The sequence below is a fragment of the Syngnathus leptorhynchus genome, chromosome 7 (assembly GCF_054491065.1).
Source record: "Syngnathus leptorhynchus isolate UIUO chromosome 7, UIUO_Slep, whole genome shotgun sequence".
Taxonomy (NCBI): domain Eukaryota; kingdom Metazoa; phylum Chordata; class Actinopteri; order Syngnathiformes; family Syngnathidae; genus Syngnathus; species Syngnathus leptorhynchus.
The window spans coordinates 14,412,074-14,426,552 of NC_141201.1; the positions used below are offsets into that span (position 1 = coordinate 14,412,074).

The window sequence follows — 14,479 nt, forward strand, 5'->3', positions numbered from 1 at the left end:
GCAGAAAATACGTTTTTAAGAGGCTCGGGGTAACCTCTCTGAGAGTGCAGAAAAATGCGACGTGATCACGTGAAAAGTCATGACAAGTCAGTTGTGAAAAACTCACTGCCTTCAGTGCAGTGTCAACTTTCCACCAAAAGAGGATGCTAAAAGCCTGAAAAAAAAAATGAAAAAAAACATACGTACGACATGGTTTAGATAAGTACACTGTAGACCAGTGGTTCTTAACCTTGTTGGGGGTACAGAACCCCACCATATGCGCATTCACCGAGCCCCACTTTGGTGAAAAATGAGGTAATTTTCTTTTAAAATTCAAGACATCAATGTTTTTACTGGTGCACAAAATGAGCTGTGCATGAACATCCCCTTGTTCAATCCGCACAAAATCCCACAGAGAGAGACAGAGAGAGACAGAGAGACGGGCTTGTCATCTCTTGATTTTAATAACACAATTTCACATTCAAATGTCTGTCTATATTAAAAACACAAAAACGCTTATCCACAACCACAAAACACAGTGAACCAAGACTAAACCACAAGTATGAGCCATTCATGTGATCAGGAAAGTTTTTTTTAAATAATTATTCACTTGTCTTCTTAGGGTAACACACTTCCGCTTAAGAAGTTGACCATTTAGAGTAAAAATGGGAAATGACTCAAAGACAGACGTGTTGGGTGTTTAAACGTCAAATGCTTTGTTTAAACTGTTTCCCATCTCCACACTGTAATTTAACTCAATTACTTTTAAGTGCTCAACCCCCTACTGGTTAGCCAGAGTGTGACGTAATAGCCTCGTTAATTCTGTAACTTGGTATTTCTTGTCATGTAATTCTTTTTGTCATTTTCCAGCTGGCACTTTTACTTTGACCCCCAACAAAAATGTACCACAAAAGAAAAAACTATCAGTGGAATAACTGCGACACAATTGGCCAAACCATACAGTACGTACTGGAAGAGAAGGCTTCATGTTTGCTACACGTGCGTATAGGCCTGCATCTAGCAAATGAGTAATTAATCAACTTGATCAAAACAACCAAGTGTTTTCACCTGGGAACTGCGCGTCAGCGTCTTCATCATAATCCCATCACGAGCTTCCACGGCTCATTCGTTTCAATCTGCATGACAGGGCGACACTTCGGCGTGCTCGTGGGCAACTGTCTACTATAGGACTATAGGCCAGTACTTAAATCAGTTTCCTTCTTACCGTTTAAACATCACCTCCATCTCCTTAATCTGCTTTCGGGAGAACTCCTTGAATTCCGTGTAGGGGTTGAAGACGCGGCTAGCCCGGGAGGGAGCGTTGCCCTCGTTAATGTCCAGTCGTCGGTTTAGTTTAGCAGACAGCTCGGACGAAGTGCCGCCACAAGCTGCCTCGGTCTCCTGCTGTTTGTCCGTAACGATGGTCTCCTCCGGCTCCGGCCTCTGCTCGATCTCTTCCGACGCGGCCAGTCGTGACTGTAGCTTCTTTGCGAGCTCTTCTGACGCCATACTGTTTAGGGGACGTTGCTCACAGGGACTGACTCGATTGTGCAAACTTGAACGACTGGATCTCGGGATCCGCTTGTCGTGCTACTGTCAAACTGCGTGTCCCCAGCCTGCATGACGCAAGCAGCTTCCGTTTATAAGCTTCAAAATAAAGTTCAGACAGCAAAACTGCATGAGCGGAAATGGGGACGAAGTTTTTGGTGAACGGGTTTAGGCCCCTCTGCTCAAAATCACATTTAATACGCTGCAAAACACCCGCGATCATATTGCCTTCAAACTTTGGGGCATTTTGATTTCAATCAAAATGGTTGGTTTTTTTTGGCTGTAAAATGTTCCACTTGGAGGCGCCTCGGTGGCACACTGGGTAGCACGTCTGTCTCACAGTTAGGAGGGTGCGGGTTCGATTCCACCTCCGGCCCTCCCTGTGTGGAATTTGCATGTTCTCCCCGTGCCCGCGCGGGCACTCCGGTTTCCTCCCACATCCCAAAAACATGCTTGGTAGGCCGATTGAACACTCTAAAAATTGTCCCTAGGTATGAGTGCGAGTGCGGATGGTTGTTCGTCTCTGTGTGCCCTGCGATTGGCTGGCAACCGGTTCAGGGTGTCCCCCGCCTACTGCCCGATGATGGCTGGGATAGGCTCCAGCACGCCCGCGACCCCCGTGGGGACAAAGCGGTTCAGAAAATGGATGGATGGATGGATATTCCACTTGGACAAGTCGAGTGCACAAACTGATCAATTGTTATGCAAACTTCCAATTGTATGCTGTATTCATATTAGGAAGCATATTAAACTGTTACTGTTATCCATCCATCCATTTTCTGTAATGTTTGTCCTCACGGGGGTCACGGGCATGCTGTAGCCTATCCCAGCAGTCATCGGGGTACACCCTGAACTGGTTGCCAGCCAATCGCAGGGCACACAAAGACGAACAACCATCCACACTCGCTCTCACACCTGTGGACATTTTGGACTGCTCAATCGGTATACCAAGCAACTGGGGTTGTGGGAGTAAACCGGAGTGCCCGGAGAAAACCCACGCCGGCATGGGGAGAACATACAAACTCCACACAGGGAGGGCCGGAGGTGGAATCGAAGCCGCCTCTGAACTGTGAGGCGGACATGCTAACCAGTGCACGACCATGCTGCTTGTTACAGTCGTATCCAACTGTTAAAAAATGTGAGTCATTGCTGTGTTTAAAACATCCATCCATTATCTGTACCGCTTGTCCCCACGGGGGTCGCGGGCATGCTGGAGCCTATCCCAGCAGTCATCGAGCAGTAGGTGGGGGACACCCTGAACTGGTTAGCAGACAGGACGTGATAGCAGCATATGGGATAGTCATTACAAGAGGAGTAGTGAGTGTTCTCCAACTCTAGGCCCTCCTCAGGATCCTCAGTGTGCACAACCTCTTCTGAAAGTTCGATGACTGTCCTGACTTTATAGCCAAGTAAATGTGCCATCTTCAGTGTCTCCCACTGATTAGCAAGGCCAGTCAGTTCTACCTATAAGGTTGGAATTGTGGCACGCTCATCAAATATGGCCAGGCATTTGCGAAGCTCTCCCAGAGCTGTTTTTGGAAGCCCTTATCTCTGATGTGAGGAAAGTTTCTTGGGTCCATGCAGGCAAAATCTGAGCAGAGTACTACAGAAGCTGCATAACGACAGTGGATGCTCTGTGATGTGTCGAGGATTACATTATGCACTTTGATGTTGTAGTTCCTCTCAACATCCAAAACAGATTCTTCCTGTGACATTTCACCTGGCATGGTTTTCTTTTTCCGCGTGCGTTTCTCTGATAGGGCAATCTGGACTTCAACATCATCATCATCAACGTCATCTTGCTCCTGGAAAGTGTTTTTTGCCCACTGCATAATTTGATATTAAGCCAGGGCCAGTTACAAAGTTTAGAGGAATGTGCATGTAAGAAAGAATTACAAATGACTCTTCAACTTACAAAATCAACTAGAACTAAATCTAACAATAAATCAACCGAGGGACAGCCCTATTACATGGCAGCGGCACATATGCACACAACACATGCAAACTGGCATGCATACACGCGCAGGCATACACAGTTTTTCATGGCACTGTGGCGGGGGACTGAACGAATCCGTAACTTTTGTGCATTTGGCCGCATCCTCCTCCAGCACCTTTTTTTTTTGTCCCTCTGTGCACCGTCTTTCCTCTTCTTTTTACCACGTTTGAAATCCATTATCCTCACTTGCACCGCTCGCTAGCTAGACACACCACAGCATACATAACACACCCCTTCTTCCACACGCGCTCTGTGTGGTTTATACGGACTGTGGAGGCAGGTATTGATTGATATACACCAATCATCTTTCCCTCTTCACCTGCTCCTGGCCTGAGTGGCCTAAGTAGCCTGGGGTGTCTCTCTGATAAGCGCGCCACCGCACCGGCAGACTTAAAAATCAAACAAAACAAAAAAAAACAAAAAACTGTGACGCAGACCAGCAGGCCAATCCTAGGCCGGCGCTTTCCCGGTTCTCCCTATGGTCAGTCCGGGCGTGACTGCATGCTGGCATCTGTGCAAACAGAGTGGATGGATCAGCTTGCATTAGCTGTGTCATTATCACAACACTGTCATTACCCTTCCAAATATTATCTAATAATACTGATAGCATAATAATAAACAAGTTTTGACTTCCAAATATTCAATTTTCACAAAAGTTAGCAACACGATGTTAGCTTGCAGGACCTCACCTGAGTGAGCTATCACACAATAAGGTTTACCCATCGACTAAAACGGCTTTGTTTCAGCTGACTTTAAGGTCTCTGCATATCAGCCAACGTTTAAGTTGTTCCACACTATGCTTGTTGATTAATTCTCATGAAAGTTAGCAACAGGAGGTTAGCTTGCAGGACCTCACCTGAGAAGAGAGCTATCACGCAATAAAGCTTACCTGTTGACTAAAACGGCTTTCTCTCAGCTGACTTTAAGGTCTCTGCATGTCAGCCAATGTTTAAGTTGTTCCACACTATGCTTGTCAATTAATTTTCAGGAAAGTCAGCAACAAGAGGTTACCTAGCAAGACCTCACGGGAGTGAGAGCTATCGCAAAATAAAGCTTACTGGCAAGTGTACTGAAGAGAGAGCAACAGCAATGTGTACATGTTCTATTAGGGGAGACAATCTCTGTACAATGTGATGCTCATATATGTACAATTATTTTATTATTTTATGTAAACAGAACTGCTCAATCAGAACATGGATACAACACACATAACTGGATGAATACACACAGGGGGGTGACGCCCCCCACACTCAGGTACGAAATGGTCATGTACAAGTTCCCAACTTTCCGGACAGTATAAAACAAGCTGACCTGGAGACAGAAGCTGTTGTTTCATCTGCTGTCGTGCCATGTGTACTGGCCGCCATTACACAACCCAATATCTTGCCAATAAATAACCAACCCTATACTCCACATCTTTGTTGTCCTGCCTCAACATTGGACATTCTGCGCAACACGAAACAGTACTTTAACGTCATGGGTTTCCACACTTGAAAAGGACTTGACCAGACTGGGCTTTCACTCTTTGCTCAGGTTTTTTATTGAACGAAACAATCAAGGTGAAAAACCTTTAAAACACATACAAAAAAATGGATGAGTTTAAAGAAAAGGTACAATTTTCTTCCAAATAAAGCAATGCAGCTTAATGTTTTTTAACACATAAACCAATAAACAATGTAGATAAAGTTCAGTTCTCTTTACTGAAGGAAAGAAAGAAAAGGTCTTGAACATAAAGTTGTCCTTTCCAAACAAAAGTCAATATACAACTTAATGCTTGTCATAAAGACAACACATTCTCCAGACCGACTACAAGTGCTCTAAATGGTGAACTAAATGGGTCCAGTTGAGAACTGTGAGCTCACTGGTAGTCCCTTTGGTCTCCTCTTCCCATGTTTTTTTTTTTTCCTTTCTCCGTGGAGCTCAGTGCGGTTCGCTGCTACTGCTGTGTTGCTCGCTGATCGAACGGATTGTGTTGTTTGCTTTTGCTGCTCACTGGACAAGAGGATTGTGCCGTTTGCTGCTTATGAACCCTGGTGTGTGCGTGCTCCCAATCAGGATAGATTGCGCTCAGCTGTTGAGCCGCTCTGAAGAGCTCCACTGCATGCTGCAGGTTCACGTCGTACACCTGCAATGACCCCTTGTGGTCACATGCACCCACAAACAGGTGCGCACCTCCCAGGTCGCCGCAACACTTACTTTTCGACCAAAACGGCTTTCTTCCCGCTGACTTTGAGGCCTCTGCATGTCAGCCAACGTTTGACTTGTTCCATACTATGCTTGGCACTGAAACCGTGTTGGAATTTCGCTCATGGGACGTCAACCTCCTCCAAAATGATGCGTGCAGCAGTTGTCGGCATTCCAGTTGTCCGACCTTTCGTATCTGCTGAATATTTATAAGCGAACGTGACGTCGTTCAAGATCAACCCCATTGTCCTGGCAGTGTCATCGAGGGTGGTCGTCCGTCTCACATCCCTCATCCCGATTGATCGCCACGTCAGTAAAACATGAAGGTATTTATGTATTACCGTATTGGTCCGAATATACATATATATTTGTGGTCTAGACATTATAGATTTTTGGACAGTTACGTCATCGCGCCTTACGTCTCGCGTGAGTTACCTCAGCTTATCGCGGTTGTTGGAGCTTGTGCGCATCGGTAAGATAAAAGTTGCTGGTATCGACTGAGTGTGTTGCTGTGATCATGTGCGTCTTTGACACAAAGTGAGTATATACATTTCATTGTTACTACTGTCTACTGTTTCATGGTTACTCCTGTCTACTGTTTCATTGTTACCACTGTCTTCTGTTGTGCCGTTTGTCTGATCGCGGTTTGTTTCGTGTGTGCGCCGTTTGATTGATAGTTTCGGCGTGCTCCTTTAAGATTTCCTCGCATCGTACGAGTAGCCGTTACGCAGCGCCACGGCGACTAACGGTCGCCAGCAAATGTATTTTGTTGTCTCGATCGATGACATGTTCGGTGTGTTGCAGAGAGCATTCCATTTATGGTTATTTAGTATAGCGTAACCGTTACGCCCCCTCCATAAGTCGTCACCTTAACGTGGTGGAGGGGTTTGCACGCCCCAATGATCTTAGGAGCCGTGTTGTCCGGGGCTTCATGCCCTTGGTAGGGTCATCCATGGCAAAAGGGTCCTAACTGAGGGGCCGGACAAAGCACGGCTCACACAACACCCTTATGAAGAAAAACATAAATGGAGTTCGATTTCCCTCGCCCGGACGCAGGTAACCGGGCCCCTCTGGAGCCAGGTCTGGAGGTGGGGCTTAAAGGCGAGCGTCTGGTGGCTCACCACCTGTGGGAGGGGGCAAATGGGTCGGGTGCAGTGTAAGCTGGGCGGCGGCCAAAGGCAGGGAATAGATGAAAGAGAGGTTGTGGTCGGACTGCGTTTGGACGTTTTGACTGCAGCACATCTGCTTCAAATCATCAGGATCGTTTTCAGGCATTTTCAAATCTTGCTGATAAGCTGATCATTTAAATCGTTAAATCGAGCTAGCCTTCCGGGTTGCTATTGTTTGGTGGCCGTTTGTCTACCGTCGAACATCGGACACGTAAGTATGGCTGCGGATCAAGAGGTTTGTACGGCTTCGTGCACCAACTGCACCCTTCTGTTAGAGACGTTGTCCCTGCTAGAGGGACGTGTCCGCCAGTTAGAGCAGAATAGTGCGATAACAGTAGATGTGGCGGACACTGTCGCGGACTGTAGTCAGCTCGCTAGCCCCGTTACCATTAGCCTCAAGCGGCTTGCTAATCGCGATGAGCCAGGTAAGACGCATAGCCCTCCAAAGTCCTCTCGGTCTATTGGCCCTCGCACCTGTACTGTGACTCCATCACCCGAAATATCACGCTTAAAAATCCAGCCACGGTAATGTGTATTCCTGGGAGCAGAGCACCCGACATAGAAGCTAATCTTAAGGAGCTGACTCGCAATAGGACTAGTCAACAGCCTAGTTCCAACAACACTAGCTACTCGGACATAGTGATACACGTCGGCGCCAGTGATGTTAGGATGAGGTAATCTGAGATCACAAAGAAAAACATAGCGAGGACTTTCTTGCCAGAAAGATGAGTCGGCATCGAGTATTTGTCTCTGGCCCCCTGCCTGGGAGAGGCTCTGATGAGAGGTTTAGTAGATTAGTCTCCCTTAATCGATGGATGGCTGGGTTCAGTAAAAAGCAAGGACTGTATTTTATAGATAACTGGTCCTCTTTCTGGGGCCGCCCCGACCTGCTGAGGAAGGACGGCCTTCATCCTAACCGTGAAGGCGCCTTCACTCTTTCTAGGAATATAGATTACTGTTTGAGCCAGTCAGGACAGGTCACTTTAGAGCAGGCCGGGGCACAGGTGATTAGACCACCTGTCAGGATGGGTTTGGAGTCAGTTAAGTTAAAGTTAACTCGCGCTAGGCTAGACTTCCAGCATGCACATAGCTCCTTGTGTAGACTAAAGCGTCACAGTTTGAATAGTGCTACAGTACATGTGAACACACTTTTCACTGAGGTAGTAGACAAATCCAATCGCTCCACCCTGACCGGTATAGCTGATGATACGGTGCCTCTTTCAGATAATATTACATGTGCACTTGGCACCAGGACACCCTAGGCCGCAGTTCGATGATTGACTTGTCGGCCGCATGTTTTGGACACTCTGGTGAATGATGGCAAGATGGCGGCGCGTGCACACGCAGCGGCCTCTCTCCGTCCCTGCCGATCGGTGTTTTTGTTCATTTAATGAGTGTTTGTCAGACAGTTTTATGTGTTTGTCTGATCGCACCACGTAGCGCTACGAGTACGGCAGGCAGGTTCTGCTCGACGTCGGCGAAAGCGAGTTTTGCGGCGTTTCGGACTTTGATGCGGGGACATTAAAGTCACTGGGACTACAATGCCTGCATCATCGCTGGACTCGTCTGCTACTCCTTCCCCGGACCAGCAGCGTCGGAAGCGGTGTGCGAGGAGGCAGAAGAGGGGGAAGCACGGAGGCGTCCGGGCCAGGCTAGCGGCGTGCCCAACTCGCCCGGCCGTGCCTTCCATTCTTCTGGCGACTGTCCGGTCGCTGGACACCGGACTCTGCTGTGCTACTGGAGCGGCTGGCGTGCTGTCGAGCGGACCGGGCACTTATTACTTCTTCGTTGCTCTTATCTGTTCGTTTTTACTCTTTGTGCTACGAGTGTTGTGTACTGTCTAGTCACCGTGGGACGGTGGGGAACGTAATTTCGATCTCTTTGTGTGCCTGGCATGTGGAGAAATTGACAATAAAGCGGACTTTGACTTTGAGAGGGGCGGAGCTGTCAACTGATGGTGGGTTGGCTCCGATGGTGGGGGAAGATGCCGGTCCAACCTGGCAGGCCCAAACGTATTGTGAGGGTCTGCTGGGAACGTCTGTCAGAATCCCTTGTCAGGAAGAGCTTCACCTCCCCCCTCTGACAGAGCATTTCACACGTTCCGGAGGAGGCGGTGGACATTGAGTCCAAGCTGTGGTTGCAAGGTGGTTGGTGCCTGTCGTGGCGGCAATCCCGAACCCGCTGGTGGACACCGGCGGTAAGTGATGCCGTCAAGCTGAAGAAGGAGTTGTAACGGGCCGTTTTGGCCTGTGGGACTCCAGGGGCAGCTGACAGGTACCGGATGGCCAAGCGGAACGCGGTTTCAGGGGTTGCTGATGCTAAAACCCGGGCGTGGGAGGAGTGTGGCGAGGCCATGGAAAACAACTTTAGGACGGCTTCGAGGAAATTCTGGTCCACCATCCGGCGTCTCAGGAGGGGGAAGCAGTGCACCGTCAACACTGTTTACAGTGGAGATGGCATGCTGCTGACCTCGACTCGAGACGTCGTGAGTCAGTGGGGAGAGTACTTCAAAGACCTCCTCAATTCCACCAACACGCCTTCCATTAGGGAAGCAGGGTCTGGAGACTGAGGTGGACTCTCCAATCTCTGGGGTCGAAGTCACTGAGGTAGTTAAAAAACTCCTCGGGGGCAAGGCCCTGGGCGTGGATGTAATCCGTCTCGACTTTTTAAAGGGTGTGGATGTTTTGGGGCTGTCATGGCTGACACACCTGTACAGCATTCCGTGGACATCGGGGACGGTGCCTCTGGGTTAGCAGACTGGGGTGGTGGTTCCCCTCTTTAAGAAGGGTGGACCGGAGGGTGTGTTCCAACTATTGGGGAATCACACTCGTCAGCCTCCCTGGTAAGGTCTATTTAGGGGTGCTGGAGAGGAGGGTCCATGGGGAGGTCGAACCTCGGATTCAGGAGGAGCAGTGTGGCTTTCGTCCTAGCCGTGGAACAGTGGACCAGCTCTACACCCTCGGCAGGATCCTTGAGGGGGCATGGGAGTTCGCTCAACCAGTCCACATGTTTTATGGACTTAAAGAAGGCGTTCAACCATGTCCCTCGAGAAGTTCTGTGGAGGGTGCTTCTGGAGTACGGGGTGCCAAGCCAAGTGTTCAGGGCGATTCGGTCCCTGTATCTCCGATGCCCAAGTTTGGGCTGCATTCCCGACAGTAAGTCGGACTCGTTCCCAGTGAGGCTGCCCTTTGTCACCGATTCTGTCCATAACTTTTATGGACAAAATTTCTAGGCGCAGCCGAGGCGTTGAGGGTGTCCAGTTTGGGGACCTCAGCATTGCGTCTCTGCTTTTTGTAGACGACGTGTTGCTGTTGGCTTTTTCAAGCCGTGATCTCCAGCTCTCAGTGGGGCGGTTCACAGCCGAGTGGGAAGCGGTCGGTGTGAGGGTCAGCACCTCCAAATCTGAGGCCATGGTCCTCGATCAGAAAAGAGTGGAATGCCCTTTCCGGATCGGCGTTAAGATCCTGCCCCAAGTGGAGGAGTTCAAGTATCTTGGGGTCTTGTTCAAGAGTGAGGGCACGATAGAGCGCAAGATCGACAGGCAGATTGGTGCAGCGTCAGCGATAATGCGGACTCTGCACCGGTCCGTCGTGGTGAAGAGAAAGCTGAGCCAAAAGGCAAAGCTCTCAATTTACTGGTCGATGTACGATCCTACCCTCACCTATGGTCACGAGCTATGGGTTGTGACCGAAAGAACGAGATCCAGGATAGAAGCGGCCGAAATGAGTTTCCTCCGCAGGGTGTCTGGGCTCTTCCTTAGAGATAAGCTGAGAAGCTCGGTCATCCGGGAGCGACTCGGAGTAGTACTGGTAGTACATAGTAGTACATACTCCAGGCTGTTAGGATCCTGAACTCTCTCCGCCCTCCGCCCTCGGCTGCGTCACGTCCTGACCTTTTGGGCCGCGTTGGCTGCCTTGCATTACTTTCGTTCTATATTCTGTCTGCTGTATGCACACTTGCTCCGTTTTTGCTCCTATTTGTTTATTTATTTATGTTTATTTGTCGCTCTTGTTTATTAGTTGTATGTTCCTTCTTAATTTTACTTTTTGTGTTGTTTTGGATGTTTTTGTGTATGTCTTGTCACCGTGGGATAGTGGGTAATGCAATTTCGATCTCTTTGCGTGTCTTGGCATGTGAAGTGATTGACAATAAAGCTGACTTTGACTCTGACCTTATATTTCTGTCTGTTGCAGAACCATACACACACACACACACACACACCACACACACCCGAACGAGCAGTCCCTGTGTTTCTCTGCCGTTAGCGTGAGGAGGACGCTTGCTGCTATCAACACCCGTAAGGCGGCGGGCCCAGACAACATCCCGGGTCGAGCGCTGAAGGACTGCGCTGAGGAGCTGATGAATGTCTTCACGGACTTTTTTAACATTTCCCATTGTCCCATCATTTTAAAAGGCTGCCACCTTCATACCTGTGCCGAAAAAACCTGCTCCTTCCTGCTTCAATGACTACCTCCCCGTGGCACTGACACCCATCATCATAAAGTGCTTTGAGCGGCTTGTAATGGTGCACGTCAGATCCGTTCTCCCCCCCCCCCCCCACCACCACCATAGACCCCTTCCAGTTTGCGTACCGAGCCAAACGGTCCTCTGAGGATGCCATCTGCTCTGCCCTCCACTCTGCCCTCACCCACCTGGAGAAAAGAGACTCGTATGTGAGATTGCTGTTTGGACTTCAGTTCTGCATTCAACACCATTGTTCCACAGCGTCTCATTTGCAAACTCCACAAGCTGGGCCTCAGTACCTACCTTTGCAACTGGCTACTGGACTTCCTTTGTCAGAGGCCTCAGGTAGTACGTGTTGGCAACAATATCTCCGACAGCATCACGCTGAGCACGGGGCCCCCCCAAGGCTGCATGCTCAGTCCGCTGCTCTTCATCCTGCTGACGCATGACTGCACTGCAACCTACAGCAGCAACCGCGTGCTGAAATATGCTGACGACACGACTCTGGTGGGTCTCATCACTGGGGGCGACTAGACTCAATACAGGTAGGAGGTCGACCTTCTGGCCACGTGGTGCAGGGACAAGAACCTCCTGCTGAACGTCAGCAAGACCAAAGAGATTGTTGTTGACTTCCGGAAGGGTCACACCCAACACCTGCGCCGCTGACCATCGACTGTGCTGTGGTGGAGAGAGTGAGCAGCACCAGATTCCTGGGGGTGCACATCAGTGAGGACCTCTCCTGGACCACCAATACTGCGTCGCTGCCGAAGAAACCTCAGAGCCGCCTGTACTTTCTGCAGAAAGTCAGGCGAGCAAGTGCTCCTCCTGCCATCATGACCACATTCTACCGTGGCACTATTGAGAGCATCCTCTCCAGTTGTATCGCTGTGTGGGGTGGTAGCTGCACTGAATACAACACGAAGGCCCTGCAGCGCATAGTGAACACAGCTAGTAAGATCATTGGTGCTTCACTCCCCTCCCTGAAGGACATTTACGCCTCCCATCTCACCCTCAAGGCGACCGTGATTGTGTGTGATGCAAGTCACCCTGCTCACTCTTTGTTTGATCTTCTGCTCTCTGGGAAGAGGTACAGAAGCTCCCGCACCACCAGACTCACCAACAGCTTCATACTACAGGCTGTCAGGATCCTTAACTCTTTCCCCCTTCCACTCTCGGCTGCATAATGTCCTGTACTTTTGTGCTATATTCTGGCTGTCTGCTGTGTGCACGCTTGCTCCATTTTTCTCCTCTTATTTATCTATTTATTTATTTATTAGTTATTTATTAAGGTTATTTGTTTATTATTCATCGCTTTTATCTATTCGTTGTTTGTGCCTTCTTATTTTTACTCTTTGTGCTATTTGCTTGTATGTATTGTGTGATGTGTCTAGTCACCATGGGATGGTGGGAAACGTAATTTCGATCTCTTTGTGTGTCTTAACGTGAAGAAATTGACAACTAATTACTTTGATTTTGACTTTGACTATACCCTTTTGCCAGTTTGCCTGCATGCCCCTATGAGCCACAGTGCCTGTTACTTTTTTGCCAATAATTCAGTAAAGCAATCAAAACTGAACGATGTCTTTCCTCCTGTGTTCTGACTGATACCAGGGGGCGAAAAGAGCATAACCATCTGAGTCCTCAGGCTCCCCAACAATAGCGGTAACAGTTTGCATTATTTTATTGCAACATTTTTCCTTATTCAGATTTGTTTCAAGACTACAGTTAGTTAGACTTCACTTTGATGGTTATTAATGCAGTTATTGCAATTTTGTTGTTTTATCACAGTAGATTGGTTTATTCACATTTCTAAAACCAGAAGCCATTCCTTTACAAATGTGATTGCACTTAAGTTTACATATTTAAATGTTCAGATATTAAGATGTGATTAGACAGTTTTTGCATGATTTGAATGAGGCAAAATAACATGCTTTTTCTCTCTCGAATATATAGTCATAATCATTTGTTTCAGATGTTCTGTAATTTTCTGTGTGAAAATTAAATTTGGTGTTCAAAAAGTATTTTTTCAAACTTGAATCTTGAAAAAGTGGGGGTCGTCTTGTTATCAGGGTCGTCCTTTATTCGGGCCAATACGGTATTTACCTTTCTGAAGTCAGTAGTATTCCCTATTTGTTTGTGGGCGCGCGCGCGTGTGTGCGTGTCTGCCCTAACGTGTTGTGAACGTTGGAGAATAAGAATATATTTTATGACTACGTACTACAGAAGAGGATTATACGGTCAGTTTTATTTTGAAGCAGCTGTTGCGGACGCAGAGTGAAAGCGCTTCCTTCTAGAGAAGCGAACGACACTTCACCACACTTTTTTAGGAGCTCACTCGACTCAGGCAAGACATTTGAGATGGAGGAAAACCATTTAACGAATGACATTTAACGACGGCTACTAGTAAGTGCTCTGCTGTAGACAGTAAAAATGACCGTACGACATTGGCATTTATAATGTACGAGCTGTCTCTTCATTTTACCCGGCTTCGTGTACACAGTATACCAGTTTACAATGTCAACGGTAAACACTGTCAATAAGAAAGGTCATTCACAAACATGTAAGTGACCTTAATGCAACTGCGGGTCCAGTTTATTGGGCGCGGGAGGTGTCAAGAAATAACTCCGTCTAACTCCGTCGACTGCTGCTCAACAGCAGATGTAAGGATTAATTGTGTTTTTGAAACCACGGTAGAATACATATATTTGGGATCAAACATGTATTAATTTCGTTAACTTTACTCTACCTTGCATTGTTTTCTATACAGCTAAAGCCCGCGTGCAGTTTCCGCTGGCATTGCCGACTAGAAGGATGACTTCGATACACCGGTAAGTTTTAATCATGTAGAAGTTTCTCAAGTGACGTGTTACTTATTTTTGCTAATCGTTGTTTGAAGTCCTCTTCACTGACATACAAAACATTGACAAGACATGGAATGTGGAAAGTGAGAAAACTCCTGGATTAGGTGCTAGATTTCAGATATAAAACTAACATTGCAGATGCGCATTTAGATGAGAACTTTCCTACTGGGGATCATGCACAAGTCCAAACCAGAAGTACATCTAAGTGTACAGACCTGTCTGACATTACTCGAACTGCAAACAACAACAGCTGTCTTGGTGATATTTAAGTGTGTGTG

At 47.9% G+C, this 14,479-nt stretch overlaps 2 protein-coding genes across 8 annotated transcripts in view; one reads left to right on the forward strand and one right to left on the reverse strand.

The window, feature by feature from the left end:
• efhd1 (EF-hand domain family, member D1) overlaps positions 1-1,600 on the reverse strand; it is a 54,228-nt gene extending 52,628 nt beyond the window's left edge. The window contains exon 1 of the mRNA XM_085916235.1: positions 1,205-1,600. Within this exon, the coding sequence (XP_085772361.1) occupies positions 1,205-1,488 (284 nt within the window). The 5' untranslated portion in view covers positions 1,489-1,600. The remainder of the gene's footprint in view (positions 1-1,204) is intronic.
• Positions 1,601-5,644: 4,044 nt separating this feature from the next.
• The window catches only part of nlrx1 (NLR family member X1), a 36,934-nt gene continuing 28,099 nt past the window's right edge, over positions 5,645-14,479 (forward strand). The window contains exons 1-3 of one of the 7 annotated variants that reach the window (XM_085916229.1): positions 5,645-6,033; positions 11,070-13,002; positions 14,108-14,168. In XM_085916229.1, coding sequence (XP_085772355.1) covers positions 14,152-14,168 — 17 coding nt within the window. In that variant the 5' untranslated portion in view covers positions 5,645-6,033; positions 11,070-13,002; positions 14,108-14,151. The other 6 variants (XM_085916231.1, XM_085916227.1, XM_085916228.1 and 3 more) reach the window with 6 other exon arrangements.